Source organism: Aethalodelphis obliquidens, unplaced genomic scaffold, assembly GCF_003676395.1.
Source record: "Aethalodelphis obliquidens isolate GAN/ISIS:26980383/991018 unplaced genomic scaffold, ASM367639v1 scaffold57, whole genome shotgun sequence".
NCBI lineage: Eukaryota > Metazoa > Chordata > Mammalia > Artiodactyla > Delphinidae > Aethalodelphis > Aethalodelphis obliquidens.
The window spans coordinates 10,533,956-10,558,218 of record NW_020838001.1 but is presented as its reverse complement, the minus strand read 5'-3'; the positions used below and the strand labels follow the sequence as shown (position 1 = coordinate 10,558,218).

Below are 24,263 nucleotides of genomic sequence, written 5' to 3'. Positions count from 1 at the left end.
TTTAATCCTCTCGCCATCCCCTCACAGCCCTTGTAGGGTGGAAGGAAGGTGTGTTATCATTATCTCCATTTTCCAGATGAGGAAACAAGGCTCAGGCAAGGTAAGTAACTAGTGAAGGCCACCCAGCTAGTCAGTGATGGAAGCAGATGACGGACCGCGCAGAGTGGAAGCCAGTTGTCCACCTTCTCAAGTGGCCAGAGCCGTGCATCGCAGCAGAGGGCGTCCACACTGGCCAAGGAGGAGGGCAGGGGTGAAATACAGATCCCTGAGTAATCGTACAAAAATGCAGCTCCGCCACATTCATTCTCTGCTAACGAAAAGATCTCCAAATTGTGGTTCTGCCAAGTCTTTTGGAATGAAGTGTGAACGTGCATTTGTAATTAGCAGCCGTTGTGCAGGCAAATGAGAAAAGTGCGAAAGTCCCTTGAAATGTTATAAAAAGTCGGGCAAAAGCATACCTCTATTACCTTGTGTATACTATTAATTATGTATCTGTGCTGTGACAACACAGCATCTGGGGGCTGGACAGCTATTAGGGACGTAGTCCTATTAGGTTCTTTTTGCCCCCTATTTTTAAAGGCAAGGCTAGTTGGTGGCTTTAAATTTATTAAAACAAATTTATTTATTTGGACATTTCCAGGTCATTTGGGTAAATGGCACGTTCTTCTCAGAAAAGAAAATGAAAAAAATATTTCGGGGGCTTCCCTGGTGGCGCAGTGGTTGAGAGTCCGCCTGCCGATGCAGGGGACACGGGTTCGTGCCCCGGTCCGGGAAGATCCCACATGCCGCGGAGCGGCTGGGCCCGTGAGCCATGGCCGCTGAGCCTGCGCATCTGGAGCCTGTGCTCCGCAACGGGAGAGGCCACAACAGTGAGAGGCCCGCGTACCACACACACACACAAAAAATATATATATATATATATATTTCGGGCTTTGTTTTATGTTTTCAAACAAACTCCCACGTTATCTTTTTATACATTTGCTTAATGATTTTTTTTTTGGTACGCGGGCCTCTCAGTGTTGTGGCCTCTCCCGTTGCGGAGCAGAGGCTCCAGACGCGCAGGCTCAGCGGCCATGGCTCACGGGCCCAGCCGCTCCGCGGCATGTGGGATCTTCCCGGACCGGGGCACGATCCCGTGTCCCCTGCATCGGCAGGCGGACTCTCAACCACTGCGCCACCAGGGAAGCACTCTTTTTATACATTTAATTTAAAATACATGGATGTTGATGGAGGACTAAATTCACACGGTGGAGGGACTTCCCTGGCGGTCCAGTGGTTAAGACTCCGCGCTCCCAATGCAGGGGGCATGGGTTTGATCCCTGGTTGGGGGAACTAAGGTCCTGCATGCCATGCAGAGTGGCCAAAGAAATAAAATAAAATAAATTCACATGGTGGAGATGGTTTCTAAGCAGAAATCATCCGGGGACCTGGGGGTGGGGGTGGGTTATTTGACCGCTTAATTGTGGTGCCCTTTTACAGGAATAGATTGTAGTGAGAGTCATGCCACCACATGTATGAACAAATACGGTTGATATGTGTATGTAATTTGTAGGACTCTGTATAGAAGGGATCCACAGATTCATTTATTCAGCAATATTTATTGAGCACCTACTACGTGCCAGGTGCTGTCGTAGCCTGAGGATACTGCTGTGCAGCTCCCTGCCCTCATGGAGCTGACCATCTAGTGGAGAAAGAAAGCCCATGCGCAACAAATATATAAGGTATTGGGTGATAATAAGGCTCTCAGAGAAGGATGAAGCAGGCTAAGGGGCTGGGTGTTTTAAATATAGATTTTATTATTATTCAGGTACGGCGAGGCCAACAGATCAGGAGACAATTGCCATTGAAAAGACAGTTTGTTATACTCATAGTTCCCAAGAGAAGGGGGCATGCCACATCGTGGGGGGACACATGGGGAAGCACAGGGCTGGTCAGAGGCAGAGGGAGGGGGTGACTGTGGGCAAGAACTTTACTGAGGTTTTTGAGGGAAGGAGTGGGTGAGGCAGGGTAAGCAGGCTTAGGATTGGCTAGTTTGAAAAATTTCAGCGAGCCCTGGGGCATAGGGCTGTGCTTGGTTGTCTGATCTGGCCCTGGGGTGATGAGGGCATGTGGACAGTGGCCTGGTGTGTGAGAGCCCCAAAAGGGAGGTGGAAGGAGGTGGCTAAGGGTATGGAATCCGGATTGGTTGGTTTGTATTTGAAAAGCACGCTTGCGGGTGAGTGGTTTACCATCTCTAGGAACTGGCTGTCCCTGGAAGGAGCAGTCCTTGCAGGGTCTGCAAGGTCCCGGATGTCAAAGTATCAGAATACAGAAAAGAAAAGCCATGGTTAATACACTGGGGGCATGCCAGGAGTGTGGTCTTTTATACAGGCTGTGGGGATGAGGTCAGATAAGGGCTCTCTGTTTAAGTGACATTTGAGCAGAGACCCTAATAAAGAGAGGGAGCACGTGGATATACCTTAGGGAAGAGTCTTCCAGGCAGAGGAAACAGCAAGTGCAAAGGCCCTGAGGAGGGACTGTATTTGGTCTGTTCATTGAATAAAGAGTTTGGTGTAGCTGAAGGGAGAGATGAGAGGGAGACAAGGACACCAGGTCAGGGAGCTGGGGCCGCGAGAGGCACTGGCTTTGACTGAGTGGGATGGAATGTCACCAGGTTGGGGGAGACACTCTGTGCAGAGGATGAGTATGATCAGAGTTGTGTTTCAACAGGGTTCGTCTGGTGCTGTGCAGAGAACAGATGGGAGGGGAAGCAGGAGAGCACGGAAACCAAGCAGGAGGCTTCAGCAACAATCCACGTGGGAGAGGATGGGGGCTGGACCACTGGAGGAGGTTAAGTGGCCAGATTCCTGATATAAGTTAACAGGACTGGATGGAGAGATAGGAGAACCAGTGTTAGGAGGAATACTATTTTTTTTTTTTTTCTGGAGGAAAATGTATGTGAGGCCGTTTTAGCAAATGTAAATCTGAGTGAAAATCACGCTTCCTTTCGCTGATGTCTTTTTTTCTTTTTCTTTTTTGGCTGTGCTGTGAAGCTTGCAGGATCTTAGTTCCCCAACCAGGGATCCAGCTCAGGTCCTGGCGGTGAAAGCACCGAGTCCTAACCACTGGAACACCAGGGAATTCCCAGTTGATGTCGTTCTCCATGCTCGTACAGCTCCCTGCGCCTGCACCCCCATCATCCCACGTGCGCAGAAATCTTCTATTCACGTGTCTTTCTCTCCATTAAATAATAAGCACCTCTGGGGCAGGGACTGAGTCCAGTTCTGTTGTTTTATTGTTTTGTCCCCAGCTGCTCTGAGAGGGCCTGGCTCAGAGTAAGGTCTCTGGAAATGTTTGTTCAAAGAGGGTCAACTTTGCAGATCTGAGTTTTCTCCCTAGGAGGAAGGATTCTCGCAGTGGGGCCATGTGCCCACAGGCTCCCTCGACAGCTGGTGGGATGTCCAGGGCTTCCCCACCTCTGGGCTTTGCACTGGCTGTGCCCTCTGCTTGGATGGCTGCCCCTTCCCCTCCTCCTGGTCCCCATTTCGATGTCACCTACTCAGAAAGTCCTTCCTTGACTCTCTTCAGGGGCTGCTCTCCACCTCTCCTCTGGCCCCCGTCGCTGTGTGCCAGGTCACCCTGTGCTCACCAACATCAGAAATTATTTTCTTCAATTTGCATTTCTCTATCTCTCTCTCTCTCCCCACCACTGTGCGGGCCCCATGAGGGCAGGGGCCTGGTTCTCAAATGTTCACTGGGGTAGGAGGTGGGGTTGGTGGCCATTCTGATCCCCTCCAGTGGGAAGGGTGCCCATGCCCAGCAGCTGCGGTGCCAGGTGCTAAAGGCTCCCACCTGTGCTTCCTGGGGGACTGGCTTGGCTGGCTGGAACTGTCCTATAGGATACGGCAGGGGTGTCCAGTCAGGACCGGAACTAAAGAGAGGTATGTGGGTCAGAGTTATGCAGTTGCAAAGGCAGATCCTGTCTTTATTTTGTTCATCATGGGTTTTTAGCATTAGTCTTGAGTTTTTAAAAATATTGCATTGAAATATGATTTATCTTGATTACTAAGGTGTTTTTTTTTTTTTGACTCCCCCTTAAATTCTGTGCCCGAGGTGAGAGGTCCCAGCCCTCCTCTGAGGTGGGCTGAGAATCTGTACTGTGAAATCAGCCTTTCCCAGTCCCCATTGTGAGTCTTAGGGAAGCCCTGAGCTCAACTGTAGATGGGGGATGTCCATGTGACCTAAAAAATAAGACAAATTTGGGAAAGGTCTGCTTTGCCGTTTCCCCTAGAGCAGTGATTTTCACTCACCGTAATTTTCACTGCATGGAGTTAGCTGTCTGAACCGGGGTCAAAAGGGAGGTCCCCTTAGGACCGGGAGAAGAATTGTGCCCCCAGCTTCCAACAGAACAGCCCTTATTCAGTCCAATTTTTAGCTGGGCTTCTTCATCAGATTTCATATTGCTAAAAAAGAGTGGAAAAGCCACTATAGTCAAGTCTATGATGGTCCTAGAAGTGGCTAGTTAGGTGTCCTGAGGCCTCCGGATTCTTAATTAGGGCAAAGGATCTTAAGCACCACTGTGGGTGTGAAGGTCAGTATCTCGAGCCCCTTTGTCCCTCAAGGGAGGTCTTGAGAGGCGCCTGCGTCTGGGCCTCCACCTCAGCCACCAGCACAGATGAGAATTTGGGCAAGAAGATGCCAGAAACCTGGACCTTCAGTGACCCAGCTCCTCCTCTGCCCTCAGTGTGGTGGGTGCGTGACTCCCCTCCCAGCGTGGCCCGCTCTGGGCTCCCCCCACCTCAGATGGTATTTGCTTTCCCCTCCCTGGAGTTTTAAAGGCTCTTTGTGTGTCACGTTTCTCTCTGTTCTGCGTTTTCAATTGTCTTCCGTTCTCTCTTAGCCACTTCGGAGGGGGGCAAAGCTCATTCCATAAATCTAAGGTATTATTACGGGTGACGGCAGTGCCTGATCTCTGTGACACCCACCGGGCTCCAGAGGGTAGAGCTAATTAGTCGGAACACTTACTTTTCAGGCGTGAGTCACTGGAAGCAGGTGTCAGGGGGAGGCTTTAACGAGGCCCTAGTGACTTGCATATTTCCAGTCGGCATCACTGCGTGTACACTGTGCAGAGGTAGCCCTGCCCCTGCCTCCCCACTGGGTAGGGGGAGAGAGAGGGAGAGGGAGGGAGAGGGAGAGGGAGAGGTGCTCGGACGTCCCGCTATCCAGTGTTAAAAGCAAAAGCCTTTCTACTTCTGGCCCTTTTTCTTGCTTCCCCTCAGTCTTTCATTCATTCCACAAATGTCTGTTGAGTACCTGCTGGCTGCCGGGTCCTGTGCTAGCTGTTGGGAGTCAGCCGTGAGCTCTATCGCTGAATCCCTGCCACGATAGCACTGACCTCCTTGGGCGGGAGACAGACCATAAGTGAGGAGCAGAGAAATAAACAAGGCAATTCCAGAAGCCGATAAGTGGATGGAGAAGATAAGCTGGGTGAGAGAGACAGCGAGGGCAGCGCGCGTGCTGGAGGGGATTCTCTAGGCAAGTGGTCAGGAAGGTGATGGGAGGAGGCAGCTCTGCAGTGCTCGGCAGGACGGAGGGATCTGAATGTGCGAAGGCCCGGGGCGGGAAATGGGCTGGGTGCTTCTAAAGAGCAGTGTGGAGGCCAGCATAGTCGGATGGAGTGAGCGAAAGAGAGACACGTGGGAAATGGGGCTGGAGAGGGCCGCAGGCCCAGGCAATGCCGGGCATTTGCGCTTTATTCTCAGCGTGATGGATGCCGCTGTGGGTTTAGGCAGGACAGTGATGGGACCAGATTTATTTTAGAGCTTGCTTTCCGCAGCTGGCCGAGGGGAGGAGCCGGGGCCAAGGCAGCAGGTGTTTGGGTGGAGAAGCCAGCGATGCTGCGGTATCTGTGAGGTGGAAGGCAGGCGTGTGACCGCCACCTGGGTGCCAAGCCCCCTCTCCGGACTGGCACCGAGGGGCTCTGAACTCTGCAAGCAAAGTAAATCTGGTGGGCTGCCCTGGGGCTCCCTCTCTACCTGGCACCATCCACACTGCATGAGATCGGGAGGTGCTCCTGGTCGGGTGGGTGCTCTGTAGGTCTTTGAGGGGCCCAGGGAGGCCTTTGGGGGCTTCAGACTATGCTCTCAGATGGCCCAGGAAACTGTGGTCCACCTTCCCAAAGCATCAACCTAATGTCATCTAGGTTTACATTTAGATTCAGATAAACAGTCTGAAGCATTTTTTTTCAAAAATTAAAATAAATGTGGCATAGAATAAAAAAATCCACACTATTTTTTTTAAAGAGAAAATGAAGTGATTTCACCTTTGTAGTCAGCAATGCTGACTTGGTGTCTACAAGGCTGTTAGGGGTGCCTTGGGGGAAAAGTTTGAGAAACAGGCCTTAAGGTGCAAACGAGGAGAACAGCAGATGGGAGAGAAGGAAAAAGGAGGGAAAGAGAGGCCTGGAGGTGGGAGGAATCAAAGAGAAAGAAGAGCGAGGGACTGCAGTCTTTACCAGCAGTTTCCCAAAGGTACCTGCCCTGTTTTCCTCCAACCCCACGGGGACCCCACCAGGCAGGAAGGACCCAAGGAAACAGGCCCTTTCACTTCTGGTTCCCACACTGGCTGGCCTTGCTGGGAAGCGCCGTTTCCTCTCTTAAGAGAGCTCCGTGGAAGGCTTTTTCTCTCTTTTTCACCGGTTTTCTTTAATCGCACGTGATCCACACTGAGGACAGACGTGTAGCTGCTGCTGTTGGTATTTTTTCTCTAGGCAGCCCCAGAAAGCAAGTCTTTGCTGGGCATGTTATTTACATGGTGGAAAGAACAAGCCATTTCCTTATTAGGGAAACAGGCATGGGGGCTGGGGCGGGCGGGGGGACCGACAGGGCTGTGTGCTGGGCTTCACTTCTGGACTCTGAGGACCAGGGACCCCCTGCGGATGGACGCTGGGACATCCTCCCTGGGGCGTGGCTCGGTCACTCCTAGGCCAGGGCTGCGCTCTGAAGCAGCACGTGCCTTTGAAGGCTTCTGCAGTGATGGCGATAGCTTCAAGCCTCAGAGGGCGGGTAGGGCTGGGGGTGTCCTGGCGGTGGCGGTGGCGGGGTGTGTCCTCTGGGCTCAGTTGTTGTCTCTGGTGTCTGAGGAGGCACTTCCAAACAAGATGTCACTGTCGTGGGACATGCTGCTCAGCTGCGACTTGGTTTTGATGAGGAACTGGGTCCTCCGGAACATCACCCTTTCTTGCTCCTGCTTGAGCTCCAGGTAGGAGCGGGAGAAGGTGTGGAAGATGGAGGTCACGGGGAAGGCCATGAGGAGGATGCCGCTGAGGATGCTGCTGAGCGCCACCACCTGGCCAGGCGTGCTCCTGGGTACCATGTCGCCGTAGCCCACAGTTGTCATGGTGATGACGGCCCACCAGTAGCAGGCGGGGATGCTGGTGAACTCGGGGCTGTCGGCCATCTCGTTCTCGATGACGTAGAGGAGGGGGGCAAAGAGGGCGATGGCCACGCAGAGGAAGAGCAGCAGGAGGCCGAACTCGCGGGTGCAGCGGCGGGCCGTGAGCCCCAGCGTCTGCAGCCCCAGCGAGTGGCGGGCCAGGCGCATGACGTACAGGATACGCAGCGCCCGCAGGACGCGCAGCACCAGCCCCACCTTGTCCAGGTAGCTGTTGCCTGTGCCGGGCTTGCGGCGGTCCGCGGCGGCGCCGTCCACCAGCAGGGTGATGTAGTAGGGCAGGATGGCCACCATGTCAATCAGCGTCAGCGGGCTCCGCAGGAAGGCAAACTTGCTGGGCGCCTGGATGAGACGCAGGAGGAACTCGAGGGAGAACCAGCCCACACACACAGACTCCACGATGAAGATGTTGCGGCACATCTGGGAGCACTGGCCCTGGGAGAGAGGGGAGAGGTCAGCGGTCCCACCAGCAAGGAGCACGGGGCTCTGTCCTGGCTGGGCTACCCGGGTGAAGGGTGGTCTGGGCATGTGCCTGTCTGTGTCCTGCGGCCCCGAGTCCTCTCTTTCTCTGGCTATGCTCACTCCCTGGTTGATCCCGTGCAGACCTAGGGCTTGAAGTACCATCTCAACACTGACCATTCCTAATCTCTCTCTAGCCCAGACCTCGCCCCTGAACTGCACACCCCAGACGGGCTGCCTCCTGGGATGTCTGGTAGGTGTCTCAAACTCATCATGCCCCGAAACGGGCTCCTGATTTCTTTCTTCTTAAAATTTATTTTTATTGAGATGTAATTGACATATAACATGGTGTAAAAATTTAAGGTGTACAATGAGTTGATACATGTATATATTGCAATATGAATAATTATCGTTCCGTTTATTGTGTTGAGAACATTTAAGATCTAGTCTCTTTGGGCTCCTGATTGCCTGCACACCTGCCCCCTGTGGATTCCCTTCTTAGCTATCAGCAATCCCATTTTTCCGGGTGCTCAGGACAGACTTGGCCTCATCCTGACGCCTCCCCTGTAATCCTCATGAAATCCCACTGGTGCTTCGTTTAAAATGATTCCAGAGTCAAAGCACTTCTCACTCTGTCCACTGCCCCACCTGGGTCCAGCCACCGCCCTCTCTGACTTGCACAGTCGCAGGCACCTCCTCCCTGGGCTTCCTGGTCCCTGCAGTCCACTTCGCACACACAGCCAGAGGGACTCAGAACGTGAATCGGATCCTGTCCCTCCTTGCTGAGCATCCTCCATGGCTCAGAGAGATGGCTCAAGTCCCCCAGGGGCACAGGTGGCCAAGCCACCACCTCTCCCACTTCCTTGCCCCCTGCTGCCTCGCTCACCTGCTCCAGCCCCACGGGCCTCCTCACTGCTCCTCCAACACCCCAGGCTCACCCCCAGCTCAGCGTTGACTTTTCTTGACTTTCCCTGCAGGATTCCTCTTCCCCCAGACACCCGTATCACTCTGCCCTCCCTTCCTCCAGCTCTTTACTTCCATATCACCTTCCCAGGGAGGGCTTTTGGGACCTGCCCTGTTTAAAAGCCCTCCCCCTTTGTCCGGTACCCCGATTCCCCTTGCTCTGTTTGATCGTAATGCTCATCATCTTTTAATATGCTCAATAAGTTACTTATTTACCATGTTTATCGTCTGTCTCAGCCCTGCCTGCCTGCCCCACTGCCCCAGGAGACTGCAGCCCCACAGGGCAGGACAGTTTGTGTATTGTTCACTCTCAGGACCCCAGTGCCTGGAAAGGCCCAGCACGCGCCCAGTGATCCATTCATATTTGTTACCAGGATGGACGGAAGAGCCCTGGCCTGGTGTTTAGACGGGGTGTCAGATGAAGGCCAGGCAGGCAAAGGGAAAGCCGCGGAGGTGGCCCAGGTGGGGTGGAGGCCTGCTGGGGTGCGCAGCCGTCTAGCTCGTCGCCCCCTGATGGCTGTCCCAGGAGAATTCGGTCTTGAGGCTGCCTCACCGAATTTTTCAAGAGAAGCTGGAAATTTGGAGTTTTACATGAAATCTCCTGGGTTTTAAATGTTGTGACAATTCAATACAAAGAAAGCACTCCATGGTTCACTCAAACACATCTGTACTCTGTATCTGTCACGTGGGCTGCCAGCTGTTGCTCTGGTCTGCAATACAACTGGACGGTGGACCGTCCCCAGTGGGTTTGGACCTCAACCTCAAAGGGGCCTTTGGCAGAGAGGGAAGGCACAAATGGTTCTACCTGGGGCATCTTGTCGGTTCCCGGGCACAGCTGGGTTCTACCAGACCTGCTCTGCTAGCTTTTTCTCTAGGAATATGTGAGAGGCTGGAGAGATGAACTAGTACTGGGTGAGGCTTTGAGATCTCAGACCTCTGGGACAGGAAGCCCCCTCCTCTGGGAAGCCTTCCTGGAGTGCTTCCCCTCCAAGTATCCCCAGCACAGTTGGTGGTCCTCTCACAAGAGCCCCCTTATGGTCACGGGGCTGTCACCTAGACTTGAGCTTCCTGAATCTGGAGACCCACTCTGGTCATCCTGTCTGCCGGGTGGAGCCTGAATACAGTAGGCACTCAAACGTGCACTCAGGTGAAACAGTGAACCCCACTGGTCCCCCAAATGAAGCAGAAGAACAGCATTTTTACTGAGTCATGAAAGAGGCCGGGTATTTTTTTTTAAAGCAAGTATCAGAAGTTGAATAAAACTGTGGCTTTGTTAGTATTTTCCTGATAAAATCAGTATTGTGTATGTTGGAGCCAAGAAGAAATCTACACTAAATACAGGTGCTTCCAGACAGGTCTCCAATGACGGGCATTTTCTCTTTTTTTGGTAGGCACGTATAATCCTTATAGTGAGCACTTCCTGCACGCACATCGCCAGGCAATGTTCCAGTCACTTCCCGTAGACCCATTCGCTGAACCCTCAAGTGCTGTGAGGTGAGCCTGTTCACAGCCTCTTGGACATGTAGGGAAACTGAGGCACAGAGAGGTTAAGTAACTTGCCTACAGTTACACAGCCAGAGTGGACGAAGTGGGATTCAAATTCAGGCCGTCTGGCTGTAGCCCTGCCCGCTTCATCACTACCCCTTTTGCTTCTCAAAAGTTCATTTTACTGGTTGAGTGCTGTTTTCTTAACACTGGTTTTGAAAATTCAGTGTATTAAAAAAGAAGTGTCAGAAACTCCCTGCAAGTTATAAAGGCAACACTATCACGACTCTTTCCATAATATATGTGTGTGGGAAAACCCTCACGTGGTGAGTGGTTCTAATGTTTGATCAGAGAGTTCATGTAAAGCCCCTAGCACATGCAGGGTACACAGCCAGTGCTCAATAAATGCTGGCTGGCATGATATTTATGTTGAGTTCCTACTGCCATACTACCTATTTCTCCAATGCCTACACAATTTGCACCATCTGAACCTTTTGGTCTGTCTTGAGACCTGCTTCCAGAACACCTATGTATGGGGAAAGGGTCCCAACTCAAAGGCTGAGGGTCTCGTACATAAGGAGGCTGAACTGTGGGGCTAGATGAGGTCTCAGGCTGACATGTGGCACCCATACTTCCACGTTTAAGAACCAGACTAGGGACTCAGTCAGACCTGGGTCTGGGCAAGCTGCTTTGCCTCAGTGTTCTCAGCTGTCAAGTGGGTGTGAGAACACCTCCCATACCAGGATGCTGGAAGATTCGCTGAGACGATAAGATGCAGGCAGAGTGGCAGCCCAGCCCTTGGCTCCTAGTAACTGCTGGCTAAGTGAGTGGTATCCCTGAGAATTGGACACACACCCCGTCAGGCCCTGGAGTGAACACTTTATGGGAATTCTCTCATTTAACAGAAAGAGATGCTCACTATTTGAGGTCATGTGCACACACACACATCTATCAATAAAACTCATATTCAGGACCCAAAAAAGCTTTCTGGGATATTCTCATGCAAGGGAATTAGGAAGGCTGAGAAAGGATGCAAGTTGGTGAAATAAATTTTGATGGTATATGTCATGTGCTTAGCTTGGGGCCAGGTACATCATAGATCACATCATCCATCCAACATCCATCCATCCAACAGGGAGTGGCTGAGTGCCTCCTCCCTGCTGGACAATGTTGGGGGGGCAGGGCACAGCGCAGACCTGCACAGGCATGGAGCTTGAGTTTGAAGGTGGAGACGGGCAACACACATGTAAACACACTTATAAACAGATGTAAGCACAATGATGGACTGGGGTGCTGCTCAGCCAGTGCACTCAGGGAAGACCTCCTGGAGGAGGTGACAGTGCAGGTGAGAAGGCTGTGCACTTCTGGGAGGAGAGTGGTCCTGGGCTCTTACCTTCTCCTCCTCCTCCCTCAGGCTGGGTAAGGTGCTGATGGAGAGGTTGACGGCGGTGACGGTGACAAAGAGCACCGACAGGCAGGCGAACACCTTGCCGGGCAGCCCTGAGTGTGGCCTCTCTACCATGTCGCGCAGTCTCCGCATGCAGCGGCCCAGGCGGCCCTCGCCCTCCGTGGGGCCCTCGCTGTCGTGGTCCTCGCTGTCCAGCGGGTCGTCCTCATCCTCCCGTTCCACCATCTCGGCGAACTCCTCGATCTTCTGCAGGTAGCGGCGCTTACAGCAGCCGTCCAGGTGGTCCTCGGCGATGCCCCAGTAGAGCAGCTCCTCCTGGAAGGACAGGGCGCACATCTCCCGCAGCAGCCGCAGCTTGCCGGCCCTCAGGAAGGTCAGGATGGTGCCAAAGGCCCCCGGGTTGCGGTCGAAGAAGAACTCGTTGCAGGTGACGTCGTAGTCATCGCACACGTTGAGGATGTCGTCAAAGTTGGTGCAGGCCTTGAGCTGGCCCAGCCGCGTTAGCGGGAACTCCTCCAGCGTGGTCCAGGGCAGCGAGTACTTGATGCCGCCCACGTTGATGATGATCTGGCGCCTGCGGTCCTCTGGCTGGCCGCCCTGGCGGGGCTCGTCTTGTGGCCGCAGCCGCTGGGCTCGGCGGTAAAAGACGCCCTTGAGTGATTGGCTTTGGGGGAAGAAGGCCGGGTGGAAGGAGGCGTCGGAGGCGCAGCTCAGCGCGCTGTAGTCGTAATCAGAATTGTCTCCCGGTAAGAGGGTCATTTTGGGCCTTCACATCCCTCTCGGGCCTGGGGGGAGAGGGGAGGAAAGACCCACAGTGACTCCTGAGTCTCCGCGGATGATGCTGATTCTGCAGATATTTGCTGATATGGACTGAATTGTGTTCCCCCAAATTCACAGGGGGAAGCCCTAACCTCCAATGGGTTGGTATTAGGAGGTGGGGCCTTTGGGGGGTGATTAGGTTTAGATGAAGTCATGAGGGTGGAGCCCCCGTGGTGGGATTAGTGCCCTTATAAGTAGAGGAAGAGACACTAGAGGTCCCATGTGAGGGCACAGTGAGAAGGTAGCCACCTGCAAGTCAGGAAGAGAGCCCCCATCAGAACCCGACCATGCTGGCACCCTGATCTCAGACTCCCAGCCTCCAGAACTGTGAGTAATAAATGTCTATCTGCTGTTGTGGCTACAAGCATAGATTTTGGAGTCACGTGGCCTGGGCAAGTTACTCGACCTCAATGTGTTTCAATTCCTCATCTGTAAAATGGGTATGACCATATGATCTACTTCACAGTATTACTGAGAGGATTCAATGAATTATGTACTGTCTCAGACCACTTACTACAGTGCCTGGGACATGGTAGGTACTCAATACTTGCTGTCTACTATTATTTTTTAAATTATTTTATTTTATTTATTTTTTGGCCATACAATGTGGCTTGCAGGATCTCAGCTCCCTAACCAGGGATTGAACCCGGGCCATGGCAGTGAAAGCCTGGAATCCTAACCAGTAGGCCACCAGAGAACTCCCACTGTCTACTATTATTAGTATTTAACTCAAACGGACACCTTGTATTCCTTCCATACGTGGAAAACTGATATCACTTGCCATAAATCAGGGTCAATGTCCAAAAAATGCACAGTTATCACCACGGTGCCATGTTTGCTCATATATCAGTAAACATCATCTTGAGGATACAGGAATGAATTGGACAGGCATGCTCACTCCTCCAGAAAGCCCTCCTTGGCTCTTCCAGCTAAATCGAATGTCAGCCCCTCCCCCCATTTATCTTCACTGCACTTGTCACCTGTTTTCGAATGACCTGTGTGCAAGCCTGGCTCCTTTAGTAGGCTGCTTGCTCCCTGGGGGAAGAGTGTGCTTTACTCGTCTCTGAATCCCTGTGCCCAGCAGTGTCAAAGCTCCAAGAAATGCTTAACAAATGATTACGTTTCCTGTTGGTGAGGCCAACACGATGAGGGCACTTCGGAGAAACCGAGGTCAAAATCTCAGCTTCTATAGACTTCTTCCTTCCCAACCCTCAAAGCTAAGGGTTTGTGCCACTAGAATGAGATCGCTTATTCATTCATAGCTCATGGGCTGCATTTGGTTCACAAATATTTTGCCTGGCTTGGAGAAGATTTTGAAAAGGGAGACATTTCCTGTAAAAATTCGTATATCTTGGTTTCTTTTTTTTTTTTTTTTTTTTTTTTTTGCAGTACGCGGGCCTCTCACTGTTGTGGCCTCTCCCATTGCGGAGCACAGGCTCTGGACACGCAGGCCCAGCGGCCATGGCTCACGGGCCCAGCCGCTCCGCGGCATGTGGGATCTTCCCAGACCAGGGCACGAACCCGTGTCCCCTGCATCGGCAGGCGGACTCTCAACCACTGCGCCACCAGGGAAGCCCTCTTGGTTTCTTTTGAAAAATCAGACTATCTGGTAATGTTTGGCCCAAATTCCAGCTGAGAAATGACTGCCCCCTTTAGGCAGGGCATGAACGCTACAATACACCACAGTCCCTACCCCTCCCTGTTGTCTTCCTAACACCCACTTTACTTCTCTCATGTATGTTTCCTTCCTGGCCCCTGTAGGCATTTGAGTTTGAGACCCCTATATGACAGCAACAGAGCTCTCCAGAATTCAGCTGATCCAGGGAAAAGTAGTAAGGGTCTAATACTTTGCTTTTAAAAATCACCATTCCTCTCCCCAGCTCAATTCCCCACGGATGCAAGTGGTACCAGCAAAGCCTATCAATTACAAATGGAAACTATTTCCGATACCTGAGTGTCCATCTGTGCTATGGACATGTTCAGGGGAAACACACGCGGGTCCACACACATACACGCAGCCCTGCATGGATGAGAAGCAGTGCTTAACAGGAGCCACGGCGGTTTCCACATCTGAAAGGGGCGCCTTCCTAACAAATTCTTTCACAAAAGCAAATCCTCACTCCACTCATTTACCTTTGGGGCAAGCTATAGTTTCACAGATCAGGTTTTGGAAAACTAGGGTACACCCGTGTTTGAAAAAAACGGTTTGATTTTAAAGAGTTGAGTGTTTTTAACTTCACCTAAAATTGGAACTCATCTCCTCAGGCAAAGCCTGCCAGAATCCCTTGAAGGGGAAAGATCGCTTTTAAGTGGGACCGCTTTTCAGCTCTGCTGCTTTCTCTTTGCCACCAAAGACAAGAGGGAAAACGACATTCTGTTTGGCAAGAATAGTGATGAAGGTAAAGGAATATTCCTCTCATCCTGCAAGCCCTGGAGAGCTCTTGTGAAACCCCACATCTTTAATCACTTCTCTTCTTGCAGAATTTCTTCTTTCAACCCTCCTCGATTTCCCTCCAGCAGAAAGCACCCCCAATGAACGATTCCTCATTTTTTTTTCTCTCATGACCCACGTCAATTGTGAGTTAAAGCCTCAGCCTCCTATGTGGAAAGTTGTCCTGTCTCAGAGACTTGTTAGAATGGAGAGGAGAGAAAAAGCATGCTTCGTTCAGGCTGCTTGTATGCAGAGGGCCAGAGGGCCCTGGGGAGGCCCAGATGCTGGAATTTGCTAAGCGAGGGGTGGGCACACTTCTCCCGAGCCTTTGGTCTTGGGGTTACCCAGTCTGATGGGTGTGGGGTGACAGTTCTGCACGCTAGAGTCTCGGGTGAGGATCATAGATCAAACAGGCTCCAAAGTCCTGCTTCTGGAATATAATGCTTCTTTCACCCAGCCTGATACCCTCACAAAAAGGCTGATCTTTTAAAATTACCCTACAGTGTTAGGTCTGTCAGTTCTCGAGCATGGTGAAATTCAATGATTTTGCCTCTTAGGGTCTATATGTGTACTTGGGAAGAGGAAGCCATTTGAAAAAGGGGCTCCGATGGTGGGCATGAGGAGGAGTCGTCCTGAGGGAGCCGTCATGCATTCAGTCAACACTTATCATGTGTTGGACTGGGCTAGGTCTGGAGGCACAGCAGAGGACAAGACGGACCCAGCCCTGTCCTCACGGAGGTGACGTTCTAGTGGGGGAGACAGTCTCTAAATAAGTACACAGGCTGTAGTGGGTGTTGTGATGAAAACAGAACAAGGTGACAGTTGGGAAATGACTGGGGGTCAATGTTAGCTGGAGGGCTAACCCAGGAGGGCTTCTCGGAGGAGGGGACCCTGGGGGCAGAGCCAGCCCTGGGAGGACCTGGGGGAGGGTGTCTCAGGTGGTGGGAATGGGAAGAGCCTGCTCCTCGACCTGGGGATGGGCTTGGATGGTCAAAGACCAAAATGAAGCCCGAGTGGCTGGGCAGAGTGAGTGAGGGGAAGGTAGGAGAAGATGTGTGTGGGGGCATCGGCAGGCATCAGACGGAGCTGGGGTTTATTCCTCGTGGGCGAGGCGTCCTCAGAAGATTCAGGCTGGGTTGGGAACAGCAGGCTGAAAGCCCCTGTAGTCATTCTGGAAAGAGACCATCGAGGTTTGGATCAGTGGAGGGGTCTGGAGAATTGGATGGATTTGGGGTGGACTTTGGTGGAAGAGCTGACAGGACCTGCTGCAGGACTGGAGTGTGGTGAGGGGGAAAGACTAGGTTGCAGGATGATTCCCGTGGTGCCATTCACCCAGGTGACCGATAGGTGGTGCTGTGATGAGGCCTGAGTTAGAGGCAGCCTTTCCTGGCTGTGGGATGATGGACAGGAGAGGGTGTGGGCAAATCAGGGAGAGAGAGCAGGGATGGGGGCCTCGCACATGGATGGATGGGTGGTGTCAGACCACCAAAGCTGACCTGATGATCATGTGTGGTCGGGGAGGGGATGGTATTAGCTGGTAGCTTTGACCTGGCTGGGCTGGGGTGGGCAGGAGGGCCAGGCTAGCAGAGATACGGCGAGGCGCGGAAGCCGGTATTCCCTGTGCTCAGTGCCCGCCGCCCAGCACCCACTTCCCTGCTGAAGATGCACTCCACCCCAGGCCCGAGTGGTCAGTGTGGGTAGACACCACTAGGGGGGCTCTGGTAGACAGAATAATCCCCCCAATCCCCACCCTGCCCCACCCAAAAGATGTCCGTGTCCTTATCCAAACCCCTAGAACCCCTGAATATGTTAGATTATATGGCAAGCAGGAATCAAGCTTACAGACAGAAATAAGGTTGCTAATCGGTTTCCTTTGAGGTGGGAAGATTTTCCTGGAGTCTCTGGGGCCTCCATGCAACCACAAGAGTCCTTAAAGATGGCAGAGGGAGGTAGGAGGGTACATCAGAGTGATGCAACACTGTGAGAAAGACCCGACTGGCCAATGCTGGCTTTGAAGATGGAAGGGGCCACGGGCCAAGGAAAGCAGGCAGCCTCTGGAAGCCAACACAGGCAAAGAATGGACTCTCCCCTAGACCCTCCAGAAAGGAGCACAGCCTGCCCACACCTTTATTTTAGTCCTGTAATGCCCATTTGAGACCTCTCTTCTCCAGAAGTGTGAGGTAGTAAGTTCGTGGTTTTTAAAATTATTAATTAATTTTTTTTTGGAGTATAGTTGATTTACAATGCTGTGACGTTCCTGTTGTTTTAAACCACTCAGTTTGTGGTGATCTGTTACAGCAGCAATAGGAGACAAATACAGGGGATGCTGAGAAAAAGCTGGTTAGACTCCAGCTTGGGGGGCAACTTGCTGACTACCCCAAGATGGGGAAGCAGAAGAGCCCACTAGCTCTGAAGTCTGAACATCTGGGTTCAAGCCCAGTCACTCTGTGACTTTGGAAAAGTCATGTCCTGCCTCTGAGATGCAGTTTCCTTCCCTGTAAAATGGGAATATGAGTTGCTCCAACCTCCCCGAGTTATGCTGAGGACTAAAGCAGATTTCACAGGCGATGTGCTTGGCCCAATGCCTGACACCCTGTGGACCCTCAGTGGGCCTGCTGTATTGTTATTAGCTATGAGGGAGGTTTGTCGTCCTCCCCCTCCACCAGCCAACTGTGACTCCTTTCTTGACCTGATCAAGCAGGACTGGAACCCAGCATTGTCTGACCCCCAGAGCCCATTGCTGGAGGGAGTGCAGTCTGGTATAGCCTCTGGGAAAGCCATCAGGGGTACTGAGGGGAATGTACCTTATGATGCAGGAAACCCACTCTTTGGTATATTGCCCAGACCTGGGTCCACAGGGGTTGTGATAGACATTGTCTGTAATATATTATTTACACTCAAATAGTTGACTCAGCATCTGCTTCTGGGGACTCGTATCTAAGCGAGGAACAAGGCACAAGAATGTGCAGCTTGTGTTGCTTTGGTGCTAGGAGGTCTCCCAGTGTCCCTCCCAGGGGGGAAATGAACAAGCGATGCAGATGGCGGATGCCTGGAGGTTGCACAGGAATTAGAAGCAACGGACTAGATGTAGGTTTAGCAACACATTTAGATCTTAAAAACATGGTGCCGAGTGGAAAAAGAAACAGAAGTTTATAGCACTATGCTATTTATGTAAATGAACACACACACAACATTACATATTTTACGAAGACTTGAGCACATGTAAGGACCTCTATCAACCACAGGGAGGGTGCCTGGGAGGGCAGGGCGAGGGGAATAAGTGTGGGGATTGGGATGAAGGGAACAGTGACTAAGGTGGCCTGGCACAGGCCAGTGATGAAGAGTGGTATGAAGTAGAGTGTGGTTAGCACACCCCTGGGTTTTAATCCAGGTTTTAGAAAAAAGAAGAAGAAGAAGACGAAAAAAATCAAGCCACTGCATTCGGAATCTCCCTGGACTCAGTGGAGTTAGATTCCCAGGCCCCCCCCACCCAAGAGCCTCTCCATCAGAATCCCCAAGGGGGAGGCCCAGGAATTGGCGTTTTCGAAGGCTCCCTGAGAGCCTGCTGACGTTTGAGAGAGAGAAAAGGGAGGGGGCCAGGAAGGTCTGCAGACCCTCTAGCTGCTCTGGGCTTTGGCAGAAAGCCCCCTGCCCAACTGCTCAACCTCCTTGGGGTTCTGGAAGCCTCTGTGGATCCCACGCTAGGGGAGCTTCACTGGAGAAGTGGAGACCCTCTGTTTAGAGAGAAAAACCTTCTGCACTGGGGCTGCCTTGATCAAATGCCCCTTTGTGAGCCCACAGATCCGATGACACTCCCCGTGCAATTTCTTTTCCTTCTTCCTGGGAGAAAGATGATGTTCACGAGCTATGATGGAGGGCTGAGTACATTTCCAAAGAGGAATGAGCATTGAAGCCAGGAGGAGTTCTGAGGGGCAGCCCCCCCCCGCCACCATGAGGCTGCTCTGTGGTCAGCATCTGACTGAGGGTGGGGTGCAGGGCCTGGGGGGTAGCAGGATGGGAGGAAGGTCTAAGTCAGGCTTGCCTCGCTGTTACTACTGCTTTTGTTCATACCCATTCGGCCTGATACAGCCGTCTGCACCTACTGAGGCGCCGGCCCTGTTCTGGGCCTGTTTCCCCCTATAAAGTGGGGATAAGTGTGCCGACCTTACTGGGCTGTTACGAGGATGTGGTGAATGGAGGTTTGCTGCAGGTATGATCACTGTCGCTTGATCTCTCATTCCCAGGGCCACATCCCATCAAGGACAGGAAGGATTCCACAAACTGTTATGTGCTGATCCCAACTGCTAAGACACCTCTTGGGTCTCCAGGGTTTTGACCAACTGCTGTCCTCTCTCGACTCCACTCTTCCAGTCCTAGGCCTGTCCCTCTTCTGAGCAGGAGGGGGGAATGCAGAGAGAGCACCAACCACTCACAGTGCTGTAGCAACACACGTCACAGCCTCCCATAATCACACACCAGGCGCCAGGCGCTGTGAAGAGCCTTAACTGTGCGAGCCCACGTCCTTCCCTAAGAGGCAGGTGTTACTATCAACACCCCCATTTTACAGATGAGGAAATTGAGGCTTTGAGAAGTGAAAACTCATGACTCTGGTGATGAAACCAGACTCCAGCTAGGTCTGTGGGATTCTGAACAAACCTCCCTGACTCTGCATTTTACTGGGCCCCTGCATTGCTCATTCCTGGTGGAGTGGAGAGGGTGTCCAGCACCAGAAGCAAGCCAGGGACGGGGTCTCTCGTCTCTATTTTCTATGCACAAGCTTTTGAAAAGTCTTTGCGGATGGGGAGAAGCAGGCAACTGCCCATAGCTGGGGAACCATCTTTATTCCTACTGCGTATTTGCACAAGAGCAGTGTAAGAAATCAACAAAACTCCTGCTTGCGTCAAGTTCCCAGTTGCCATTTTGGTCTCTGGGCAGAACTCTCCTATGGTGTAGACAGGCACCAGCCAGGGGTGAGGGTGTGGCCTCTGGACCACGCTGCCTGGCTCACCATTCACCACCTGTGCAGCCTTCTGCAAATAACTTCACCTCTCGTGCCTGAGTGTCCTCAGCTGTAAAGTGGGGGTAATCATCGCACTCTCCTCCTAAGTGCTCGGAGCCATGCCTGGCACATGAGAAGGGCTCTGTGCTGGCTAGAATGGCTTCTGCACAGCACGCCTGGCACCTCCCCTGCCCGCTCCTCCCCTTGCATTTCCTCTCTCAGAGTTGGAATGTGAAGCAGACAACGCCTTCCAGAGGGCTGGCCCTCAGGGCCGGCTCTCCATCTCACCTGGCGCTGAGGTCAAGCCACTCGCTTGGCTGGGCCTCAGTTTCCCCGTCAGCAATGTAAACTGATGAGGCACGTTCCTGTGCTTGGCAGAACAGTGGCCTCCCAAAGATGCCCGTGTCCCAAGCCCCGGATGGAACCTGTGAGTATGTTACCTAACGTGGCAAAAGAGATTACGCTGCTGTGATTGAACCGAGGGCCTTGAGATGGGAGATGACCCTGGATCGACTGGTGGGCCCGATGTCACACAAGGGTCCTTATAAGAGGGAGGCAGGAGGATCGGAGTCAGAGGAAGGGATGTGATGACAGAAGCAGAGGTTGGAATGATGCGAGCCAGGAGCCGAGGCAGGCAGCCTCCAGCAGCTGGGAAAGGCAGAAACGGATTCTCCCCCCAGAAGGAACACAGCTCTGCTGCCCCCTTGATGTTAGCCCAATGAGACCTACTTGGACTTCTGATCCCCCCAAACTGTAAGATAAGAAATTTGTTGCTTCCGGCCACTAAATTGGTGGTAATAGGTGGCAGTAAGAAATGAACCAAGTGCAATGCAACTCTCTTAAAAAAAAAAAAAAGAAGTGTTTCCTGAGCTCCTCGGTCTTTGGCTTCTTTCTGCCCACCCCACTCCACACCTGCCAACTTGTGTGATCCCGTGACCCTGATCGGGTGTCGAGGGCACCCCACTGATCTCTCCATGCAGCCCTTCCCCTGCCTGGGCAGCTTCATCGGTCACGTTAGGGCTCCTGGCTGGGCTGACTCAGAGGTGGGTCACGCCGCATTAATCCTCAATTAAAACGTTAATCAAAACAGATCCAGCCATTAGGCTGGCCCAGGTCCTGGCATGCTGGACCTCTGTGCGATGCTGTGCCCGCGTGGGGCGATCCATCTTCCTCGGCTTCCTCCTGTCCTCCCTCGTTACAATCCAACCATGCTGGACCTCAGCCCTGCTTCCTGCGAGCTGGGGCCCAAGTCACTGGGGTGGGGGGGATATTTGCTGGGAGCTGGGCTCTTTCCTCCACCCCGCCACCCCCAAAGAGAGAACATGCCGGAGACGCCCCTCCCCCCAGACACAGGCAGCCTCTGGAGCCTCCCCGCTCCGCTTCTGGCAAAATAACAGTTTGCCTTCTACCAGGAGGGGCTTTGGGGTGGGAGCCGGAAGGTCCATTTCTCTTTGCCTCCTTGCAGCCCCCCCAATCTGGGAACACAGGCGTAAGCAGAGGCACAGGCTTGGAGAGCCGTGAGGACCTTGGGGCAGCAGGAAGGGGACACCGGCTTAAACAATCCCTCGTTTCTTATTCCTTAGCAAGTGTTGAGGCCGCGTGCCCGTGGTCAGCTGCGGCGGGGAAGGGAGGAAGGAACGAGGGAGAGCATGGCGTGCCCGCCCGCCCAGGGAGACGCAGGTGTGAGGCTGTGACCACAGGGCAGGGGAAGGGCTGAGGCACCATTTGGATCCTATCTGGAGCACATTCACTCCAGGTTCTGACTTTGTCAGTCAAATACTGGCTGCTATGGAACAAAAATGGCCACCAGGGATTGAGTGCTTGCAGCTAGACTTTCTTGCCTCCCCCTTTATATTAATTCTCTTTAGAGTGGCTTCTCCAGCCGCCATTTTCCACCCAGGGGCTCCATCTCTGGGTTTAATGAGCCAACCAAGAGTGGATTCCCAGACCCTATATCTTTGGCAACCGGAAACGTTGACTCTTCCTCACATATTCCGAAGGGGGATGTGGAGAAAAGACAGCCCAGTCAAGACACCTTTTAGGGGTCCAGGGGGTTAATTCCTTAGTCTCGGTTTGAGTCTCTCAGTCCTACATCCAGGACACATCTCTCTGCTCTTCTGTTCCCTGGGGCATCTCCCTCATCTCTTGCCACAGCCCGGCTGTGTGGCTGGTGCAGAGAATTCAGAATGGCAGTGGGACAGGAGCTTAGCCCCCAGATCTGCCCCAATCAGACTCCAGGACTCCCCCAGCCTGGGTTCTCAAGGCTCGGGACAGGAATCAGGGCTGTCTTGTTTCTAACACACTCACAGTCCCCCATGGGTTTGGAGTGGGTCCCATGACAGACATCTTTCCACTGGAATGGGCTGGCTTAGGGAATGACTGGTGAGGGCAATCCCCAGGGGCCATCCTCACCTGTCTTTCAGACACACCCTCCCTCCCTGTTCGACAGGTGCCTCTGCAGAGCTCCAAGACAGAGGACACAGGGTCAAGCTCAGGTCTGACAGGTTCTGAGAACTCCACTCAAGAAAGCCAGCACGTCCTGGGTACCTGCCCCTCCCCTGGCTCCAGCAGTGCCAAATCTGCCTTGGAAACGTGCTCCCGGGGAGGGGGGGTCCCTGAAGTGACTCTGACTGCAGTCATGTGTGTGGGTATCAAACACACCCTAGTGAATAAACCTCTGCTTAGATTCATAGAGTCAGAAGCAGCCCCTTCCCCCTTAACACACACACAATGAATCAGAGCAGTTCCTGCTCCCTTCTCCCACCTCCCCTGCATTTGTCTTGAGGGGTCAGCAAACGGGGTCTCTGTGTCCGTCTCGTTCTCCTTGGTGACTTTGGTGCCTGGCACCCTGTATGTACTTAAGAAGAGCAAGTGCTTAAGAAAATGCCTGCGGAATGGACAACTTAACTAATACACCCCATTGGTGGGAGCCTCCCTTCATCGGTATGGTTAGATCAGTGTTTCTCAGCCCCCCTCCCCACTACCACCCTCCCCTAAAGAGCTTTTTAAAGACCTTTTCTTCTTATCCAACAACCTATTCCAGCCTCCCCCTGCTCCTCCTTGAGAATGAATGCAGTAGGCGAACCAAGGAAAGGCTGTTCTGCAACCTGTCCAGTGACATTCTGCCTACACACATGGGGAGGGGGGATGTTCTCCAAGCTGCAAGCTGGCTTCCATCCTCTCCTGCCCCCATCCCATCCCTCTCCTTCACGGTTCTCTCCTCAGCACAGTGCCTCAATAACTGTTAAATGAATGAAATTATGAACGTTGGGCACTTGGCATAGTGAGCTGTGCGTAGTAGGTGCTCAACCAATCTTTGTCCAATCCATGAATGAATGAATGAACTTCTCTCTTTTCCTTCCTCATCCGAAGACTCCAATCCATCCAGGCTGAGCCCCTTCTTGGTAGGGAGCCCCGGAGGCTGAGGAGTCCCCAGAGCCCAGCACACAGTGGGCGCTCAATAAAAGCTTGTGGCGTTAATGAGTGACTCAATAAAGCCCACTGACAGGATGCTCCCTTCGGAGCGGTGCCTAAGGATGGAGTGAATGAGCGAGTGACAGACGCCCCCCTACCACCTCCCCCCAACACTCCCTCTTCCCTGGATCCTCCCGCGAGACGCCGAGAAACCTCTGCCACAGCCGGGATGTACCCCCCACCCTCCTGCCCTGTCACTTAGCACCCCGGGGACCCCAGGGAAGAAAAGAAGCTGGACCCGCACCATGACCGTGGCGAGCGAGCTCCACCCCACCGCCCGCAGCTGCTCCCGGATCCTCTGTCGTCCCGGCCGCCCCCCTCAGTGGTTTTCGGGGTCCCCTCTGGGGCGCCGGGGCCACGGCCACGTGCATCTCCCCCTACCGGAGCCCGAGTCCGCCAGTCCGGCGGTGCTCGGAGAGGCTGCAGCGCGCCAAGTTCCCACCTCAAGTTCGCGGCACAGCGTCCCCACCGCGGAGTTGGCCGGGCCGCGGCTCGCCGGCGGGTCCCGGCGAGGACACGACCAGGGGCTGGAAGCCACCCGCGCCACCTCCCGGAGCCGCCGGCAAACTTCGGCCCCCAGGCCCCGCTCGGCTCCGGCACTCGGACCCAGGGCCACCAGCCTCTGCCTCCCGGTCCCCGCCGGGCTCCGAGTGCGCCGGGAGCGCCGCGAGGCAGCCGCCGAGGGAGGGAGGGAGCGGGGCGGGAGGCGGGCCGGAGGGAGGGGCGGTGCTCGGGGCGGGGAGCGCGGGCGGCGGCGGGGAGCGCGGAGGCCACGCGGCGCCGACCGCAGGCGT

The 24,263-nt window shown here is 53.4% G+C and overlaps 1 protein-coding gene across 1 annotated transcript; it reads right to left on the bottom strand.

Annotated features, from left to right (window-relative positions):
• Nucleotides 1–1,629: 1,629 nt before the first annotated feature.
• Nucleotides 1,630–24,145, bottom strand: KCNG1 (potassium voltage-gated channel modifier subfamily G member 1). Its single transcript, XM_027086987.1, has 3 exons — nt 23,912–24,145; nt 11,732–12,531; nt 1,630–7,866 (listed from the first exon to the last, which is right to left on the bottom strand). Exons 2-3 carry the CDS (start codon nt 12,503–12,505, stop codon nt 7,096–7,098), a joined length of 1,545 nt encoding a protein of 514 aa, XP_026942788.1. The 5' UTR covers nt 12,506–12,531; nt 23,912–24,145; the 3' UTR covers nt 1,630–7,095.
• Between the last annotated feature and the right edge of the window lie 118 nt (nt 24,146–24,263).